The 21,295-nt window shown below is 37.9% G+C and overlaps 1 protein-coding gene across 1 annotated transcript; it reads left to right on the forward strand.

The window, feature by feature from the left end:
* Positions 1-3,443: 3,443 nt before the first annotated feature.
* LOC121414511 (tubulin alpha-2/alpha-4 chain-like) lies at positions 3,444-17,744 on the forward strand. The gene is made up of 3 exons (XM_041607717.1): positions 3,444-3,589; positions 12,783-13,005; positions 16,200-17,744. Exons 1-3 carry the CDS (start codon positions 3,587-3,589, stop codon positions 17,330-17,332), a joined length of 1,359 nt encoding a protein of 452 aa, XP_041463651.1. The 5' UTR covers positions 3,444-3,586; the 3' UTR covers positions 17,333-17,744.
* The last annotated feature ends 3,551 nt before the right edge of the window (positions 17,745-21,295 follow it).

The raw sequence follows: 21,295 nt of genomic DNA on the forward strand, positions 1-21,295 counted from the left end.
TGGAGCTTAAATGTCAAATATTGTAGTATACAAAACATATTTCAGCTCGGATATTCGAACTTTCTTTTTTTGTTTCATTTACAGATTGATTTTTAAAAAGTGCTCTGTAAGAATTTATGTTTTATCTTCTGAATATTAACATTTTCTGCTCGTGCTGCGCGCTCGCAAAATTTGATTTGTCAGGTACCTATTATTTTCCTGTATTCCATAAAACTTTCAAATATCCCTATACAGGTCAAATTGTCAAAACATGAAGAGAGTGTCCCGTTTATAGGTTTGAAATCTCTTTTTTCGCTCGCGCTTCGTGCTCGCATCAATTTTTTTTTAGAGCTATATACTTATACCGTTCATGATTACACAAAGTGCATAGAACGCTAATTTTTCTAGGCTGGAACGTCAAAAAAAAAAAATCAGCTCGTGCTTCGCACTCGCATTATTTAATCATTGAAATATGTATCGTCTTAATGGCTAACTGCAAATCGTCCTTAACAGGTCCCTTTTCAACAAGGCCAGAACGCATCATAAAAATTTCTGCCCGCGCTTTGCGCACGCAGTAATTATCTTCTTCAGGTTTACAAACATTGCCCAGAATGTTCAACCATGGAGCTAACAGAACATCGAATATCATTATGATTTTTGTTAGATTATGAGATTTTTTGTTTGTTTAAGATTGTACTTTTTTCTTTCATATCCTTTTTCTGGCATCATTCTATCCTTCCTCTTTGCCCCTTTTTTTATTCCATCCTATCTTTCTTTCCTGATCTTCTCTCTGTTCATTTTTCTTTCTTTCCTTGTTTGTTTTACTCTCCGTCCTATTTTAAATTTCCCTTTTTCCTTCATTTTTTCTTTCCAGTTTTCTTTGCTTCCTTCTCCCTTTTCTTTTCATTCTTTCTCGATCCTTCCATTATTATCTTTTTTTAAATTCTCTCCTTCATTTTTTCCTCCCTCTCTTTCATCCTTTCTTTCATTCTTTATTATATTTTTTCCTTCTAATTTGTGTCCTTTTTTCTTTATTTCCCTCCCTCCCTTCCTGTTTTTCTTCTTTCTTTCAAAGAATAAAGGAAGCATTTTTTTTATTCGTTCTTTCTTTCCTCATCCTTTTTTCTTGCTTCTTTTCTTTCTCTCCCTTATGTTTTCTTTCACACATCTTCCCTTCCTACTTTTCTTTTTCTTTCTTTCTTAATTCATTTCAAATAATGACGGAAACGTTTTTTTCTTTTATTCTATCTGTAACATTCCTTATTTTTTCCTTCATTTTCCCCTTCATTTTTTTCTTTCTATCCGTTCTCAATTCAACTCTTTTCTTTCGCCTTTCCATTCCCTCCTTCATTCTTTCGTTCACCCCCCCCCCCCCACCTTCCAATTCTGTATTTTTTCCCCAAGTCGAACACCGTGTAGCCTCCTTGTTGATCTTTTTTAAGACCTGGCTCGGTCGATCCGCTCATACAGCGTACTTTGTCTTTTTGTGAAATCTGGTCAGGCCTGCATTCAGCTGGTTCCAAAACCAGATTTTCGTCTTCGAAATCACGACGTTCGAAATCGTGAGCCGCCATGTTTGCATAAAATTCGTGAAGCCGATGTGAAATGCATTATGGGTGAAAACACTACTGCGCAAGCGCAAACCCGAGCTGTTGATCGCGTCGATCAACTTTCCTTATCTGATTTACGAGCGGCCTCTGTAATGCGCCGTGTGGGACCGCTGCTGAGAGGGGATTAGCGGTGCCGCGCATGGGGCAAAGCGTTTGAGAGAGTCAGATCTCCTTCTGTTAATAGCTCTATGGTTCAACTGAACTTTCAGAACAAAATACATGAAGTTTCAAAATTGTTTAGCTCGCACTTCACACTCACACTATTTTAATAGGGCTTGTGAAATTATTACACATTTATGCTGTTATAAGAATAAAGCTAAGAAATTACTGGTAGGACATGGGCGTTTTGCCCCCCCCCCCCAATCACGAACATGAAAAAAAGAGAAAACGAAAGGGAATAGGGTGAAATATAATATCATTTTCCAAATATTATGTTAAAATCTATCACGGACTTGGATCTATGTAATAAAAATGTCAATTTTTTTGCTCGCTCGCTCGTAACGTCTTATTAATTTTACGCGATACGCCATTTCGAGCCCCCTCAAAATTTTTGGCTCATTACGCCACTGGGACAATCCCTTCAAAGAAACAAACAAAAAAAAATCAATTTTGAGCGGCCGATAGGGGAAAATATGGGTGAAAATATTCGGGCCCCCCTATTGGCAGAGGCTTGATCCGCCCCTGCTCTTGTTTTTTTTTTTAATTAGGCCAACCCCAAAACACAATCGGAACATAAATACTTTTTTTTGTTTTGAATAATGTTTTTATTCTGATTTCATGAACATAACATTTCAATTTAACATTTCAAATCATATATAATACTTTACACTTCATATTTTCACTTTTTTTCCACTAACTTAACAAAATCATGAGTCATATATATCTTTAAAAAAAATCAACAATGAAATCAGTTATTATAAAAATGCTTAAAGACCAAAATACTAGACTGGATTGTATCACACACACACAACAAAATCCCCGGCCATGACCGCACACCGAATTCTTTTGCTGGAGGAGGGGGGCATGAAGCGTGGTTTTTCGAAAAAGAAAACTCGAAACCGAGAGAGCGAGGCAACAGTGCTGTACGTTTGGGCGCTTTTGCATTTATGTGAAATTCAAGGATTTCGTGCATACTTATGGTAAATTTTGTGAAAAATTTCAGTAACGAAAAGTTACTCAAAGCTTACGAAAAGTTCTCAAAATTTCGGGCGAGGGGGATTCCTCCCCCACCCACTGCGTACAAACGTGACTCTTTTCTTGATTCTTTGCTTGATAATCATTAGATTCAAAGGATTAATTAGACTAATTTTTCATTTGTTTTCATTTCATTCACCATTCATTTCATTCACCATTCATTTCATTCACATTTTATCTTTATTTACACTATTTAAACGTTTGATATCGACGAAGTCATTTATTTATCGTCGACGAGGTCATTTATTTCCGCAAATCAACGATTTTATGTCGATTCCCCACACCCATTTTCTTGAAACTCACATAACACCTGCCTATTGTAAATGTCATCATTGTACTCTAGAAATTTACATTTAAAATATGACGCATACTCCTTGTTTGCGCTCCCTGATGACATGGCACGGAAATGTAGTTTGACCATCGAAACATTATACCAAACCAATTAAGAATTGATGCGGTATATTGTTTTGAAATAACCATCTCAAGTCTATTTGTGACGAAACGATAGAAAACACATAGGCCTTAGGCCACAAATGAAACTGAATTATGGAACATGGTTGAATTGTAACATATTAGGGATTTAAACATCTCCAATAGCAACGGGGTCTGTTGTAAGCCCCTTTGAAAGACTAGGAAAGATTGAATGCATCCACCCATGTTTCAGCTGCGCTGGTATATAAACCCACGCTAACCGTCAACGGTTTCATTCATTTGGTTGCTGACGACACATCACCGCCGTGAGCAAGCCTGTGATCAACGATTGTTACTTTTTATTACATACAGAAACAAGAAAAAACACCAACATGGTAAGCGGAATTATATTCATCTCTTTCTCTCGTAAACTAGGATAAATAACTACCCCGTTGATTTATACTGAAGTTTAATCTTGAATAGATATCTTCCGATTCCGAAATTGTGCGATTGTGATTCAGAATGTCAATGCGATAGCTCCATGGTCGATCTCGATGCAATAGCCAATATGCGATGAGTCGGCCAAGCAAAATATATTTGTCATCATTTTTAGTGGAAGTTCACATTTGACATCGCCATATTACAAAATTCAGTGTACATGCATATATATTCAAATGATTCATGGATACTACTTATTGTACTTGAAATGACGTCTTGATGAACCACGTGTTGTATACATGAAAGAAGTGAAGCCTATATTCATCAAATTCGGATATTCGCAATTTTTTATGTGTAGAAGGAATAAAAAAAATGTGTATTCGCCTGCGCCTGTTGTCTGGACGAGAGCCAAAAATGGCAAAAGGTCACACCTTGAAAGGGCGGGATAATATTTTGACGAGGACAAAGGATTCGTGCCGGGATGCTCATGATCATTATGATCATGTTCCGAATCGTGTAGTGGTGGATGTGAAAACTCTAGAATCAAAGTCCAAACTCTCAATGCAAACCAGGATAAAGAGAGAGAGAGACCATAATTGTTTGAAATATTTCGGCAGATCATTCTCATTTTTTGTGGGGAATGAGTGCCGAGTGTCTGTGTTTCATGTGATATCGGTTGGGTGGTTTGAACAGAGACGTGAGAGGGAGTCTGCCCGCACTCTGAGGGAGATTGGGGCATGAATTGATGATTTCGCTGGTAGAGTACGTGCACGTAAACACACATGACGTGGACTAGACTAATCAGGGAGTGGTATGCAAGTGGGGGTTTGGGTGCAGCTGCGACGGCCACGTGCGCTCGTGCGTAGTTTCGTTTGTATAAACATGGTATAAACATGGATCCTACTATAGTCCGGCAGCCCAGGAGGTTTATTCAACCGAAAGCCGGACAAGCAAATGACCCCATAGCTGGATGGCATGGACCTTGAAGTTTACAATAATGCATTGCTGCCGGGTTCTTTGCGTGGTCTTCCCTCCGAAATGACGTAATATATGACGTCACTACAAAATGCCCTATTTCACCATTTTTCAGACGTTCTACACATAGCATGAAGTCAAGGGAGAATAATCTCAGCCAAATCATGCTTGTTTTGTATGAAACTTTCAAAATATATTGTTCAAGTGATGCACAAGAGATATGCAAAATTTCACGAACAGAAATTATTGTTTACATATGCAAATTACGTAATGAAATTTGCATATCATTAGTTTTGGAGATTTCTCGCATAAAAAATTGTCAAAAATCGATTCAGAAATTTATTTTCTTTTTTAGTGTACTTTATTTGATATTTTTCCTCTCGAGCATAATATCATTGTCTTCATCTATATCTCTACTTTAAGAAAATATATAACAGTAATTGGAAATGACATTATAGACTGTGAATTCAGCCCCCCTTTTCAATATGGTGCGCACGTAGAAATTATGCGTTTTTGGCCTATTTTCACCATATAGCTGAGGTGGGCGACCGATATGCCTACTTTATTAGTGCTTCTTGCATTTTGCATGATATTAAATCTTCCAAACAACATATTTTCCTCTTCATTATGTCTCTGGTGATAAATCAATGATTTCATCACAGATTGATTGCCCATTGGGCAGTCTATAGGCTACGTTTTCAGCCTAGTTTTCAACAACGAACCTATACCATGTAAGACTGCATCGTTGTAGTCGAGTCGGATAAGAGGATCCTGTGTACCATCAAAATATTTTTCACTCAATTTTTCACTCAACGTTTTGGTATTTGTCTAAAGTGTCTCGTTAATGACTCTTGATGTTCCCTTCCCAAAATCGTGTCCAACGGGGTTCAAAATTGATATCTTTGGCGGCCCTCTTGGACTTTTTTTAAAATGAAAATTATTTTCATATTTTATTGCACTGAGTCTGACAATGGGACAATCTTTTAATCAATACGCATTTCTCTATGATTGGGATAGTACAAATCGATTTAATTCGTTTTCTGATGATATATTTTGAAATAAAATTTATCCCGAAATGGGCATGATTTTGGTCAAAAATTTGCATGTTCATTGATATCTATCTGTTCAATCATTAACATCAACAACTATTTCAAAATATCAGCATTCGACACGAAAGAGGATATAATATACCGATAATACTGTAACGCTTCATGACAGTATGTATGTCTTTATTTGCTTAGTTAAAGGACAAATACCATTATTACCCATTTATTGGAAAATATGCCACTTTGGAGCCCATATTAAGGCAAAAAACGTTTCTGATATGGAATAAAGCCACTTTCATTCTTTTTAAACTACATGGAGATAAGAAGGGTAGAGTTTCCTCTATCTGCTACTAGCATACTGAAGCACACCCCCTTCAGGGAGCGTCGAAATCACCCACCCTTTTTCATATTTTACCTATTTGTGGGAAAATATGCTTTTTCAAGCCCCATTGAGGCAAAAAGTGTTGCTGCTATTTAGTAAGGCCACTCATTGTTTTTAAACTATGTGGAGACAAGAGTAGAGTTTCCTCTATCTGCTACAAAAAGGGTGTGCTGGTACAGCAACGCCTACCCCCTCTGAGGACTGCTGAAGTTACCCGATAATTATACGTATTTTGCCCATAAATGGGAAAATATGCTATTTTCGAGCCCCCATTGGGGCAAAAAGTGCTTCTGCTATGTAGTAAAACCACGTTTATTATTTTCAAACTATATGGGGACGAAAGAGTAGAGCTTCTTCTATCTGCTACATATAAAGAGGTGTTGGCATATTGGAACATACCCCCTTAGGGGGTTTCCAAAATCACCTACCCTATTTCATATTTTAATTATTTATGGGAAAATATGCTATTTTCGAGCCCCCATGAGGCAAAAGTGTTTCTGCTATGTAGTAAAACTACTCTTATTGCTTTTAAACTATATGGAGACAAAAGAGTAGACTTTCCTCTATCTGCTACATATAAAGAAGTGCTGGTACAGTAAAACCTACCCCCTTTGGGAACTGCCAAAGTTACCCACCCCTTTTACGTAATTTGCAAAATCATGGGAAAATGTGCTATTTTCGAGCCCCCATTGAGGCAAAAGGTGTTTCTGCTATGTAGTAAAACTACTCTTATTGCTTTTAAACTATATGGAGACAAAAGAGTAGAGTTTCCTCAATCTGCTACATATAAAGAGGTGTTGGCATATTGAAACATACCCCCCTTGGGGGGTCACCAAATCACCTACCCTATTTCATAAATTAACTATTTTTGGGGAAAATATACTATTTTCGAGCCCCAGTTGAGGCAAAAGGTGTTTCTGCTATGTAGTGAAACCACTCTTATTGCTTTTAAACTATATGGAGACAAAAGAGTAGAGTTTCCTCTATCTGCTACATATAAAGAGGTGTTGGCATATTGGAACATACCCCCTTGGGGGCCACCAAAATCACCTACCCTATTTCATAATTTAACTATTTTTTGGGAAAATATGCTATTTTCGAGCCCCCATTGAGGCAAAAGGTGTTTCTGCTATGTAGTAAAACTTCTCTTATTGCTTTTAAACTATATGGAGACGAAAGAGTAGAGTTTCCTCTATCTGCTACATATAAAGAGGTGTTGGCATATTGGAACATACCCCCCTTAGGGGGTCGCCGAAATCACCTACCCTTTTTCCATACTTTACCTGTTTATGGGAAAATGTGCTATTTTTGAGCCCCCATTCAGGCAAAAAGCGTTTCTGCTATATGGTGAAGCCAGTTTCATTCTTTTGAAACTACATGGAATTAAAGGAGTAGACTTTCTTCAATCTGCTGCTAATAAGTGGTTGCACAGCAAAGTCTATCCCCTCCGGGGGTTCCGAAAGTCACCCACCCCTTTTCCATATTTTTTCCAATATGGGGAAAATCTGCCAATCTTGGAGCCTCTGAAGAAGGTAGCAGTCGATGTGCCAGCACATGTAGCTGAGAGAAAAAATGCCTCTTCTTTTATTTCCAAGTGGTTTCCAAAATCAAAGCTAGCTTTACTTTATAGCAGAAATGCCCTTTTGTCTGAATGGGGGCTCAAACATTGCATTTTTTACAATAAAGAATGAAAATAGACATATGTAACTGATAAAGAAGATCCTACTTTGTCATCTTTATGTGGTTTCAAAACAAAAACAAGGGCTTTACCGCAAGGCATAAACACTGTTTGCCTCAAAATGACTAATTTTCCGAGAAACTGGCAAGATACGAAAAAAAGATTGGGTGACTTTGGCAGCCCCCTGAGGGGTAGGCTTTGCTATGCCCCCAATTTCTTTATATGTAGCTGATAGAGAAAAGTGATTTAAAGGAAAAAATTACATACTCAAAACAAAATTTTACCACATTGGGGGCTCCGAAAAGCACGATATCATAATAGTCAAGCTATGGATAATGGTATGATACTGTACGTAACATTTTACTGGTTCTTGTGGGACTATGCTTTAAGGTGCCCGAGAGTAATTGCATGCAAAATTAAAATGCAGAGCAATGCCTCGAACTTCTATCTTTTTCAAGAGATTTAATTATCTTAAAAATTGCTTTGTGTAGAAAATGCCTTTTACCCTCATACACATGATACAAGTAATACATACCTTTCTATCGATCGCTAAGTAAATTTTATATGCATTTCTGCATGTTAGGCACATCAACAAAGGCGATCGCATGCAAGATGAAACAGATAGATGTCAATGCACATGAACATTTTGGTTCAAAATTTTTGATGAATTCTTTTTTTTTATATATTAACCGGACTATTCAGAAAAAAATTCAACCGATTTCTACTATTCAAATCCTAGTGAAATGCGTATTGATTTAAAATTTCCCATTGTCAGACTTTGTGCAATAAAATATGAAAATAATTGATTTTCATTAAAAAAAAAGTCTAAGAGGGCCGCCAAAGATATCAATTTTGAACTCCGTTGGACACGATTTGGGGAAGGGAACATCAAGATTCATTAACTAGACACTTTAGGCAAATATCAAAACGTTGAGTGAAAAATATTCTGATGGTACATAGAAACCCCCTTATCCGACTCGACTACAACGATGCAGCCATACATGGTATAGGTTCGTTGTTGAAAACTAGGCTGAAAACGTAGCCTATAGACTGCCCAATGGGCAATCTTTGATTTATCACCAGAGACATAATGAAGAGGAAAATATGTTGTTTGGAAGATTTAATATCATGCAAAATGCAGGAAACATCAATAAAGTAGGCATATCGTTCGCACACCTCAGCCATATGGTGAAAATAGGCAAAAAACGCATGATTTCTACGTGCGCACCATATTGGAAAGGGGGCTGAAATCACAGTCTATAATGTCTTTTTCAATTACTGTTATATATTTTCTTAAAGTAGAGATATAGATGAAGACAATGATATTATGCTTGAGGGGAAAAATATCAAATAAAGTACACTAAAAAAGAAAATAAATTTCTGAATCGATTTTTGACAATTTTTTATGCGAGAAATCTCCAAAACTAATGATATGCAAATTTCATTACGTAATTTGCATATGTAAACAATAATTTCTGTTCGTGAAATTTTGCATATCTCTTGTGCATCACTTGAACAATATATTTTGAAAGTTTCATACAAAACAAGCATGATTTGGCTGAGATATTCTCCCTTGACTTCAATGCTATGTGTAGAATGTCTGAAAAATGGTGAAATAGGGCCATTTTGTAGTGACATCATATATTACGTCATTTCGGAGGGAAGACCACGCATAGAACCCGGCAGCAATGCATTTTTGTAAACTTCAAGGTCCTTGCCATCCAGCTATGGGGTCATTTGCTTGTCCGGCTTTCGGTTGAATAAACCTCCTGGGCTGCCGGACTACTAGTTCCATGGTATAAAGGAGTGGTGCTCGTTTTTTGTTTATCATGCTTTCCATACGCCTGTGTGTGTTGGGGGGGGGGGGCAGTCAAATGTATTGCTGTACACATGCGTGACCAAATTATTTCGAAACACCCCCTAAACGAGCTTTTTTTTCTTTGTGCAAAATAACCCCCCTTATCATTTTTTGGGGGGTGGGCTTTACACTGCAGAAATGAAATGCTAATTAAGCACAATACAGTGATTGTATCATAGAGCTATTAATAGCTCCATGATTGTATCATGGAGCTAACATTGTATAGTGACTGCACTACGAGTGCTGATTTTCTAGGTCAAATTGGAATGACTATAAATCAGCACTCATAGTGCAGTCACTATACAATCACTGTATACTGAGAACTTAGCATTCCATGTGTTCAGGGAGGAATGAAACTTAATTTCACATGACAATGACAAGGCATATATTTTTTGAAATATAAATTAAATACAAAAGAAATAGTGAGTGAGTGATGTCATCAGTTCCTTATTTGCATACCGACCGAGATGTGCACTATTTTGTGAAATGAAGCGAAACTTTAAAATGCCGTATAACTTTCTTATTTTACATCCAATTTTGATGAAATTTTCAGGGTTATGCTTGTTGAATTTTTCTCTTTTTATTCAAAACAAGTTATTGTTGGGGTGGACTTGTCCTTTAACGAGTGCACGCGCGGCCCGCGGCCAAAAAAAAACAAAAAACACCCCTTTAAAATTGGTCACGCATGTGTATAGCAGTTGACTGGCCCCCGGGGTGTGTGGTGTGGGGGGGGGAATGATCACGTCCTTGATGTTTTAAGTGTTATAAGTGTTATAAGACTCTTATTAAGAGTTGAATGCAGAATAGAAGAAAAAGACGAAGAAAACTAATGAAAGGATTGAATGAGAAATAATAATGGAAAGGTTTAAAGCTTGTGTATAGTTTTGGTAAATCCACCAAAATGCACCTATCACTATTCCAATTCATTGCTAGCTAATATGAATGGATATGCCCTATAACAGTTATGATGTGGAGGATATGAAATGAAAATGTGTTTTACAAGATAAATTTTGCGATTTTACATGGAAATTTAACTTGATCGGGTCACCCGATCAAATTAAAATATCTGTGTGTTTTTGTCTTTCAATTAAATCCTATTCCAAATCATGGAATGGGCTGAAACTTTCAAGATATGTTCTTTGTCTGTAACTTTTTGATATCTAATCACTAAATTTATAAGATAAGTGCTTGAATGCCCATTTTTTAAATTTAAAACAAGCATCGCCGAGAGAGGGCGCTATATATCCAAGATTTGAATATTTGAAATTTTCTCAGAGAAGTGCAGTTGGAAAAATATCTAACGGTCTCTACGCTTCGGTAAGACTGTCATATTAGATGATATTCGATTATCAATCACATTATTGACCCTTTACCAAAGCTATACACAGGCTTTAAGCCTGTTAATATATGACATTTTTTTATACATGTATAGTGAAAGAAGCGACATAGCCGAAGTGAAGGCGGAAGGTTGCCCCGTCATTTTATATTATAGTAGTGATGAAGAAAAAAAATATCAGAATAGAAGGAAAAGGGAAGACAAAGAAGAACGATTTAATGCAAAAGGGATAAATTTGTGAATGGCATGGTATGATAATTTATTACATACCGGGGATGGGGTCTCCCGTCCCCGATCTTTTAAAGTGATAAAGTAAAAGTTGGAAAACAGAATATCAGAAAAGCTTAATGAAAACATATGATTGAATGGAAGAGAAATAGCTGTTGTAATGGATAATACAGCTATTTAGAGCATTGATCAATGAAATCTGTCAAGACTGAGTAAACAGTGCCCTCTGCAGGTGAGGGGCAGTACATGTTATGATGTTATCACCGTCTGCGGATGGCTAAAGTATGCTTCCGGTGCCACGAGCCTAATTACATCAGGAGGGCTAAAGATTTACGTTCAACCCAACCCATTCGATTTTTTTCAATTTGATATTGCTGATTGACAAAAATGTATGAATATGATTCAAAATCTTACACTGATTCTATAAATGGTAACTACTGAACTTCCTTCGCCCAAATTGGGAAGATAAAAAAGTGACTGGGAACTATTTTTTGACTGGGGGAATAATTAGGGCTATTTTACTGTTTCAGTTGATGAATTTGATCCATTCATAGTTATCTTCATAAATGGCGATTTATTTTTAAAATGAGCTGGCTACGGTACCCTTTCCTGGTCAGATGTGAAATGTCATCCTATCAGATGGTAGTAAACATTCGACCCTCTAATTTAACATTTATTTTTTATGAATTTTTCAAAAGTGCCATTTTAACACACAAGTCTAAGGGGAATGTTTTACGCGCGTGACACCTTCCACTTTTCAGGCCAGAATCAGCGTTTCCATACGTGATTAGTCAAAAGCACGGTTGCTTCCATGCATACTTTCATTTAAACGACGTTTAAGAACGCCAATCGTAAACTCACAAAATGGTACGTTTTAAAACGTTGTTTGGCCAGAATCAGGGTTTCTATGGAAGTATAAACAGAACCACGTTCGTAAACGTGTTTAAATGAAGTCATTTGGTACATCCTTCCGGTGAGATGAAAATCCGCGGGCAAATACAGTCGCATGGTTCTAATGGGGACTTACGTCCACGGAATTACCTCTCATCTGACCAATGTCCATTTGTCTAATTTGTCACTATGGATGTTGAGATTTACAAAAAAGAAAAACCCCGGAATATGAGTTATGAGGAGACATCCGTGAGCCAGAATATTCTTAAATTTGTCTCACTATTATTCTCGACATGGTGGAAATTCTATGGCTCTGTCAAGTAGCTCAATGCAATATGATATCGGAAATTGTTTGATGTGTAAATAATAGTCGGCAATAACAACACTCGGAAAAAACCTTTTGAAAAAGGGCGCACCCATTTGACCTCGCTGTCCTGCTCAACGAAAATTACGATGCGAAGCTAGCTGAAGATCATGATTTCGACTCTGAAAAGTTAAGTATAAATAGCACTCCCAGAACCACGTTTACGATCGGCGTTTTAAAATGACGTTTGAAAACGCTGATTCTGTCCTCGCAATGGAAGCATAAACTCACCCTATAAGATTGTTCAAACTGTAACGTAATAACATAGGCCAAACGTAATAAATACCTAGTACTACCGAGCCCCCCCCCCTCGACGTTATACAATTTTTTCATGGCAGTTCTCAATAGCTCATCAATTATCTTAAAGAATGTATATTTTTTTTTATATCTAGCGTGAATGTATCTCAGTCCATGTCGGCCAAGCCGGAGTCCAGATGGGCAACGCCTGCTGGGAGTTGTACTGCCTTGAGCACGGCATCCAGCCTGATGGTCAGATGCCCTCAGACAAGACCATCGGAGGTGGTGATGACTCCTTCAACACCTTCTTCAGTGAGACTGGAGCTGGGAAGCACGTCCCCCGTGCAGTGTTCGTCGATCTCGAGCCATCTGTTGTGGGTAGGTATTCCGTCGAAGTAAACAGTTTTTTTTTGTCTCACCTGCATAGACTATAGGCGCTGCGTTTCCGACGGCGGCGGCGTCAACATAAAATCTTAACCTAAGGTTAAGTTTTTGAAATGACATCATAACTTAGAAAGTATATAGACCTAGTTCATGAAACTCGGCCATAAGGTTAATCAAGTATCACCAAACATCCTGCATGAGTTTCATGTCACATGACCAAGGTCATTTGGGGTCAATGAACTTTGGCCGATTTGGGGGTATCTGTTGAATTACATTCAAAACTTTAAAGGGGAATCCAGCCTTGGTCATAAAATGTAGTGTTGGACAGGAGAAAAATAGATAAAACAGAATGGTGATAGTTTGAAAGAAATCGGACCAGCAATAAGAAAGTTATGGCTGCTTTAACCCTATCTAGGCCGGGGGGGCCTCGGAGGCCCCCCCCTCAACAAATCGCGCAATATTTTCGCCGCGTGAAATTTTTTGACCGCGCCACTCGCTGACTTTTTACTTTCAAGTCTTGCGCAACTTTTGAGACCAACTTTGCGTCCTCCGGGTACGTGGTTCTGAAATTACGCAACATTATGTAAGTGCATGTCAGACCGAAAATTGCTCAAAAACGTGATTTCGTGTACAAAGTCAATGCAAATTGTGTTTTCAACCAAAATTCATAAATGTATGATTATTTTTAGTTTTGCTGGTCTAAATGTATTTATTTTATGCTTTTTATGATCACAGAAGAGTCCCCAACAAATTTCATTGAAAAAACAATGAAAAACAAAAGGTCAAAAAACAAAGAAATACATAAGAAATTGCAAAAAACAATAAAATACATAAGAAAATGATTTGATATCGCAATTTTTTTTCATGTACACTTGCTAAGAACACCACAAAGAGTTTCTATACCAAAAATTAGTACATTTGGAGCTTTATTTAGGGAGTTAGGGGAAAAAGTATGATTTCGCATACTAATTACGCATAAATTAGCATAATCACTTAATAGTGATTCGCACGAAAAAAATTACTATACAATCTTGGAGATTATGTCCCAGGCAACCAGCATGCCAATTTTCGGCGCGATCGCGCGGTCGACGGCTGAGATCTTAGGGGGGGGCCTGGGAGGCCTGGGAGGCCCCCCCCCCCGGCCATATGAACTCCCAAAATACCCCGGCCTAGATAGGGTTAAAATTGAAATCCCTATGATTATGTATATTTCAAATTGGCAACTGGGTAAGTAAATTATGCCATGAGGCAAGGACAACTTTCCCATAGGCCATGTACTTACATATCAGGGATTTGTGGTTTTCTCCTAACTGCCCATTCCCCTGGGGCAGTAATCTAAATATAACCCTGGTAGTATATTGCTTTATGTCCTCATGAAAGAAAAATAAAATTTGAAGTAAAACATTTGAAAAAATTACATATTAGCCATTTTGTGTATTGGAGTACATGGAAGAGTAGTCCTTGCCTTACATCACTGTGACATCACATATGTGGCCAATTTGCAGTCTCCATGGATCTAGGGATTACCAATATTCACAACTTTAAAAAAATCATACATTTCTTATTATTTGTCAGATAGTGTTCAAACTTTCACCTATCAACTTGTCTGATTTTTCTTATTGCCCTAAGAACAAGTTTTTATTTGGGTTGGATTCCCCTTTAAAAGTTTTTGGATATGATTCTTGAAACTTGGACGTCAACATAAAATCTTAACCTAAGGTTAAGTTTTTGAAATGACATCGACCTAGTTCATGAAACTCGGCCATAAGGTTAATCAAGTATCACTGAACATCCTGTTTCAGGTCACACGATCAAGGTCAAAGGTCATTTAGGGTCAATGAACTTTGGCCGAATTGGGGGTATTTGTTGAATTACCATCATAACTTTGAAAGTATGTTGGTCTAGTTCATAAAACTTGGACATAAGAGTAATCAAGGATCACTGAACATCCTGTGCACATTTTAGGTCACATGACCAAGGTCAAAGGTCAATGAACTTTGGCCATAATGGGGTATCTGTTGAATTACCATCATAACTTTGCAAGTTTATTGATCTGACTTTTGAAACTTGGACATAAGAGTAATCAAGGATCACTGAATATCCTGTGCAAGTTTCAGGTCACATGATCAAGGTCAAAGGTCATGTGAGGTCAATGAATTTTGGCCACATTGGGGGTATTTGTTGAATTACCATCTCTGTAAGTGTATTGGTCTAGTTCATAAAACGTGGAAATAAGAGTAACCAAGTATCACTGAACAGCTTGTTCGAGTTATTGTAGTTTTCAAAGCCAGCACTGCTGCTATGTTGAATCGCGTGATGCAGGTGAGACGGCCAGAGGCATTCCACTTGTTTTCCTTATGGGTCTAATACATCGGTCACATTTGTTCTACGGCGGCAGTATGGCGAGTGACGAGTCGAAAACAGCCGTTTTATTCATTTTTATATATTCAAATCATCTCTGATTATGTAGCTGGTACAAAAATGTTAAAACGGCTGGTTTCGACTTGCTGTACGGCCGCCGTAGAGCAAATGTGACCTAGGTATTAGTCTGCCTAACGTCATGTCTGAACCGCTTCATCTGCATTATACCACAAAAGTTCAATTTGAAAATCAGTTCTACCATGCTGCAATCACTGTCAGTAACTGGTCTCATTTTCCCAACATTTTAACCACACGTTGGCTTCCAGTTAACTATGATTCCATTTGAAAATTACGTGTAATCTCGAAAGCCTATCATAGTCGCGCGAGATTGACTGGTTATGTATTCGAAGCCCTTGATAAAGACTGCATCGGTTGAAATAAAGGGGAGACAATTAAGTCAAATGCTGATTTATAATTGATTTACATTGCAAACCATTTCACTATGTATAATCAAAACATCTACTTTATGCATTGCTAATTTCAAACAAACATTATTCGAAGTTTTCGGAGGCCTCCCTCTTCCTCTTCCACAAGGAGGAAAAAAAAGATTAAGGAAAACTTTCATTTCAGTTTAAGCGAGCTCAATGAATTCTAAAATACAAAATTGTAAATTCAGTCATCAACAAAGCCAATATTGTTTAAGAGCAGTATATTGTTAAGGTGTTTGAAATTGAAATGAATATGCTACCAGAAATTCAGAGAATATATTATTCGAAAGGATTTATTTTTCAAACTTTTTATTTTTCATCCATTTTGTTTTTGTTCAGATGAGGTTCGTACCGGTACATACCGTCAGCTCTTCCACCCTGAGCAGCTGATCACCGGCAAGGAGGATGCTGCCAACAACTACGCACGTGGTCACTACACAGTCGGGAAGGAACTAATTGACCAAGTTCTGGATCGCATCAGGAAGCTGGCTGACCAGTGCACAGGTCTCCAGGGATTCCTCATCTTCCACAGCTTCGGCGGGGGCACTGGTTCCGGCTTCACTTCTTTGTTGATGGAACGTCTTTCTGTTGACTACGGGAAGAAGTCCAAGCTCGAGTTCGCGGTCTACCCTGCACCCCAGATCTCCACGGCTGTTGTCGAACCCTACAACTCAGTTCTCACAACTCACACCACACTTGAGCACTCCGACTGTGCCTTCATGGTCGACAACGAGGCCATCTACGATATCTGCAGACGTAACCTTGACATCGAGCGACCTACCTACACAAACCTGAACCGTCTTATCGGCCAGATCGTCTCCTCTATCACCGCTTCTCTACGGTTTGATGGTGCTCTCAATGTTGACCTAACAGAGTTCCAGACCAACTTGGTGCCATACCCACGTATCCATTTCCCTCTGGCTACCTATGCCCCAGTCATCTCTGCTGAGAAGGCCTACCACGAGCAGCTGACCGTCGCAGAGATTACTAATGCCTGCTTCGAGCCTGCCAACCAGATGGTCAAATGCGATCCCCGTCATGGGAAATACATGGCTTGCTGTCTTCTTTACCGTGGTGATGTCGTTCCCAAGGATGTCAACGCTGCCATTGCTACTATCAAGACCAAACGTTCCATCCAGTTCGTCGATTGGTGTCCAACTGGCTTCAAGGTAGGTATCAACTACCAACCACCCACCGTCGTCCCTGGCGGTGATCTTGCCAAGGTTCAGCGTGCCGTCTGCATGTTGAGCAACACAACCGCAGTAGCAGAAGCCTGGGCCCGTCTCGATCACAAGTTCGATCTGATGTACGCCAAACGTGCTTTCGTCCATTGGTACGTCGGAGAAGGTATGGAGGAAGGAGAGTTCTCTGAGGCGCGTGAAGATTTGGCTGCTCTCGAGAAGGACTATGAAGAAGTCGGTCTTGATTCTGCTGATGGAGAGGAGGAGGAGGAAGGAGATGAAGAATACTAACTGCTGGCTCACCCGTTTGCCCATTTTGTCAATGCAACGTAATGTCCCACACTACCAAATAATTTTAAAGATTAAATCATACCTATTAGGAAAAATGTGTGTTTTCTCGCCCTCAAATCTGGAGAGAAACATTAAAAAACAATCCGAATTGAAAACTTTTTAATCATTTTTAGTACCCATGTATATGTAAGAATACTTGGGACATTGCAATATCATTAGTTCTGATTTATGAAAGGATGAAATTTGTGGAATCACTGTGTAGGTAATCCTGAAAAAAAAAGATGTGTTCTTTCTTTCGGCAAGAGTTTGGGGAAAACAGTTATTTAATTGTTCTTTAACTTGTTGATCCGAATGGCAACTGCATTCTCTTTCAGGAAAACCCACCCGTGTTTCTGCGAAAGGCAAATTCATGCAATACTTCAAAAGTAACAACAGTAAAACCTTCCTGCTTTCTTTAAAGCCTGTGTATAGCTTTGGTAAAGGGTCAATAATGTGATTGATAATCGAATATCATCTAATATGACAGTCTTACTGAAACGTAGAGACCGTTAGATATTTTTCCAACTGCACTTCTCTGAGAAAATTTCAAATATTCAAATCTTGGATATATAGCGCCCTCTCTCGGCGATGCTTGTTTTAAATTAAAAAAAATGGGCCTTCAAGCACTTATCTTATAAATTTAGTGATTAGATATCCAAAAGTTACAGACAAAGAACATATCTTGAAAGTTTCAGCCCATTCCATGATTTGGAATAGGATTTAATTGAAAGACAAAAACACACAGATATTTTAATTTGATCGGGCGACCCGATCAAGTTAAATTTCCATGTAAAATCGCAAAATTTATCGTGTAAAACACATTTTCATTTCATATCCTCCACATCATAACTGTTATAGGGCATATCCATTCATATTAGCTAGCAATGAATTGGAATAGTGATAGGTGCATTTTGGTGGATTTACCAAAACTATACACAAGCTTTAAGTAAATTTACTTCTGTAATTATCCTTGACTTCAAAGAAAATGTTAGAATAAAATTGACAATTTTTTTTCTTCTCCAAATCATTGTTTCTGATGTTTTTATTTTTAGGCAGACTGAGTGTTTGCCCAAAGTGTGGAAAGGTGCTGATGGAACTCTTTGAAAATGTAGAGAATGAGAGAGATCATGCTACTAGATTAAGCAAAGAGTGAGATGCAGAACTGGGGAATGTTTCATGAATTTAGTGATCCCCCCAAAAAAATTTAGTTCTGAGCCAATCAGATGCAAGGATTTCAGTAGCTTATAACAAATAGCTATTGGTGGATGAAACGGTTGACGACCATTTCGATGGTAATGCCGATGATAATAGAATGAACCGATTAGCGACGTTTATTGCGATGATGTTAATGTATGAAGACTGCTGATATTTATGTGGAAGTTGACGAAATCTACCAAATACAATATAAGAATGATGTTTATGATTATGTGAGTGGCGATGTTTATGATGATGTTGAAGTTGATGAGGGGGATGATGATGATGATAATGATGTTGATGATGATGCCGGTGTTGATTTTGTGGTAATGCTCATGTTAGTATCATGGATGATGGAAATTGTGATGGTGGTGACGAGGGTGTAGATGTGCTCGTGATGGTTTTTTTTTATGGTGATGATGGTAATGGCGTCGTAAGTATCGGTGTCTATGATAATAATGAATGTGGCAGTGATAGGAAAAATGCTGCTGCTGATGAAGATGATGATAATGATGGCCTTCGATTATGGTGATTATTGAAATGAATTGAATTTATTTTCATACTTCACAAGATAAAAACTTATAACATAATACAAGAAATACATTTGATTACATAGAAAATACAAAGATAATGGCAGTAAATAAAGTGAAATATGAAGGAACCTGCATAAAAAGCAGAGCTTGTAATGTCTGCAGGTTCCTTAAAGTAATTATGAATTTCGTAAGGAAGGTCGGACGCTAAAGAAAAAAACTACAAAGGAAAAGCCAAAGATTAACGCAAAATCACGGGGTAAAGAATTAGAGGAAAAGTGGACAATGTGAAATATAAGAGGGGGGATGAGCGAAGAGTGAAAAAAAATCAAAAACTATACCACAGTATACCTTTAAAAAGGTACAAATCAAATACATTATATATATTCAGCCAGTGCATCATAACGGTGTCCATAACTGGACAAAAGAAATGATTTCAGTTTACATTTAAACATACTTAGGGATAAACAGCTAGTCATTTCGTTTGGAAGATTATTCCAAAGCCTTGGTCCTTCGAATACAATTGTTCTTTAAGCAAATAACGTACGAGTACGTGGAAGGTGAAATGAGTCCCTTTTTTATGGAGTAGATTGTGATACTAATCATGTTCATATTAGTTTTGGTTTTAATTATCATGTTGGAAGTGGTGATTAGGAGGAGGATGATGATGATGGCGATGCTGATTTTCATGGTGGGTGAGATGATTATGGCAGGGGCCGCGTAACCCGGGGACTGAGGCGCCCCTTTTGCAATAAACGTGTACAAAACCGTAAAATGACCAAGATTGTGATTTTCTATAAGAACATTTTCCCAAGTAAAATTTAACACCCCTAAAAAAAGGTTGTCATTAAAAAATAAAGGTCGATTTGTCCCGCTTAAATTTGGACAAGAACAAAAAAAAGAAGATTGTCAATAAAAAATGCAGGTTATTTCGTAACACGGACGCTTAGACCAGAACAAAAAAAAATAGGTTGTCGATGAAAAATTTAGGTAATTTTGTCCCAGGTACGGTTTGACAAGCAAAAATATAGTCCATTAAAAAAATGCCTGTGATTCTCAAAGGGAGGGGGGGAGCACACACTTGTGTATGAACGACATATTTACATAAAATTATTGACTATCACTCAGAAAGGGGTAAGATTGATAAGATTTTTCGGTATGGGTTGATTACCATGGTAACCTGAATTAGTTTAAAAATTTATACTCTACTTGGATAGGCCTATTAATAACCCCCATTAAGTTTTCTTTCTCGTGAAGTATAGCTGTATATGGTAAACATGATTTTAGTCATTTAAATCATAAACCGAATCTCAATGCTGATGATTATATATCCATTTCAAATTATTATTTCAATTAAAGAACAAAGAATGGTACATTGATCTTTTTTTTGTGGGGGGAGGGGCATGTCAACAAAAAGAGCTTGTTTCCCCCCGATGGCTACAACAGTTTGCCACAAAGGAAGCTTCCTTAGAGGGGTCCTCACAACCCCCCCCCCACACAGTGGCGTACCGTGAGTCATGGCATGGGGGGGGGACCAGCAAAAAATTTGAGTCACTTAGTGAGCGCCCGAAGCGCGCCCAGTTGCTGGGTATACTGGCCTATTAAAGACATTTTAAGGACAGTGCCATCAAACGGAAATGTCTCTCACTGGTCAAATAATGCGAGCGCGTAGCGCGAGCTTAAAATTTTTTATATTCAGACCTAAAAAAGGACATTGTAATCAATCTTTTGTAATCATGATACGTACTTGTCTCGCTAAATAATGCGAGCGCGAAGCGCGAGCTGATTTTTTTGGTAAATATTGACCCCCAAATAGGAAGATTTTAAGGACTATATTTTAGGAATCCATTAAGATTATACACATCTCACTGTAGTAATCTAATGCGAGTGCCAATAAGCGCTTGCTTATTTTGTTAGGATTGCATCTTAACATGCAAATAAAGCACTTGTAATCATGATTAACATACCCATCTCACTAATCAAATCTTTCGCGCTGAAAGTTTAGGAAATTCAGAACTGAAGAGGGACATTTTAAAGCTTTTTTGTAGGAATCCACGAAGACCATACATAGTTTACTAACCAAATGATGCGAGCGCGAAGCGCGAGCTGAAAATTTTTGATATTAAGATTAGAAAAAGGGACATTTTAAGGACTGATTCTAGGAATTCATATTTCACCAATCCACTACTGCGAACGTGAG

The sequence above is a fragment of the Lytechinus variegatus genome, chromosome 4, assembly GCF_018143015.1.
Source record: "Lytechinus variegatus isolate NC3 chromosome 4, Lvar_3.0, whole genome shotgun sequence".
Classification (NCBI taxonomy): domain Eukaryota; kingdom Metazoa; phylum Echinodermata; class Echinoidea; order Temnopleuroida; family Toxopneustidae; genus Lytechinus; species Lytechinus variegatus.

What these genes read in the sequence shown, in the direction of transcription:
- LOC121414511 (XM_041607717.1), top strand. An exon ending in TCTCGAGCCATCTGTTGTGG is followed by an intron (nt 13,006 to 16,199) that starts GTAGGTATTCCG and finishes GTTTTTGTTCAG; the next exon opens with ATGAGGTTCGTACCGGTACA.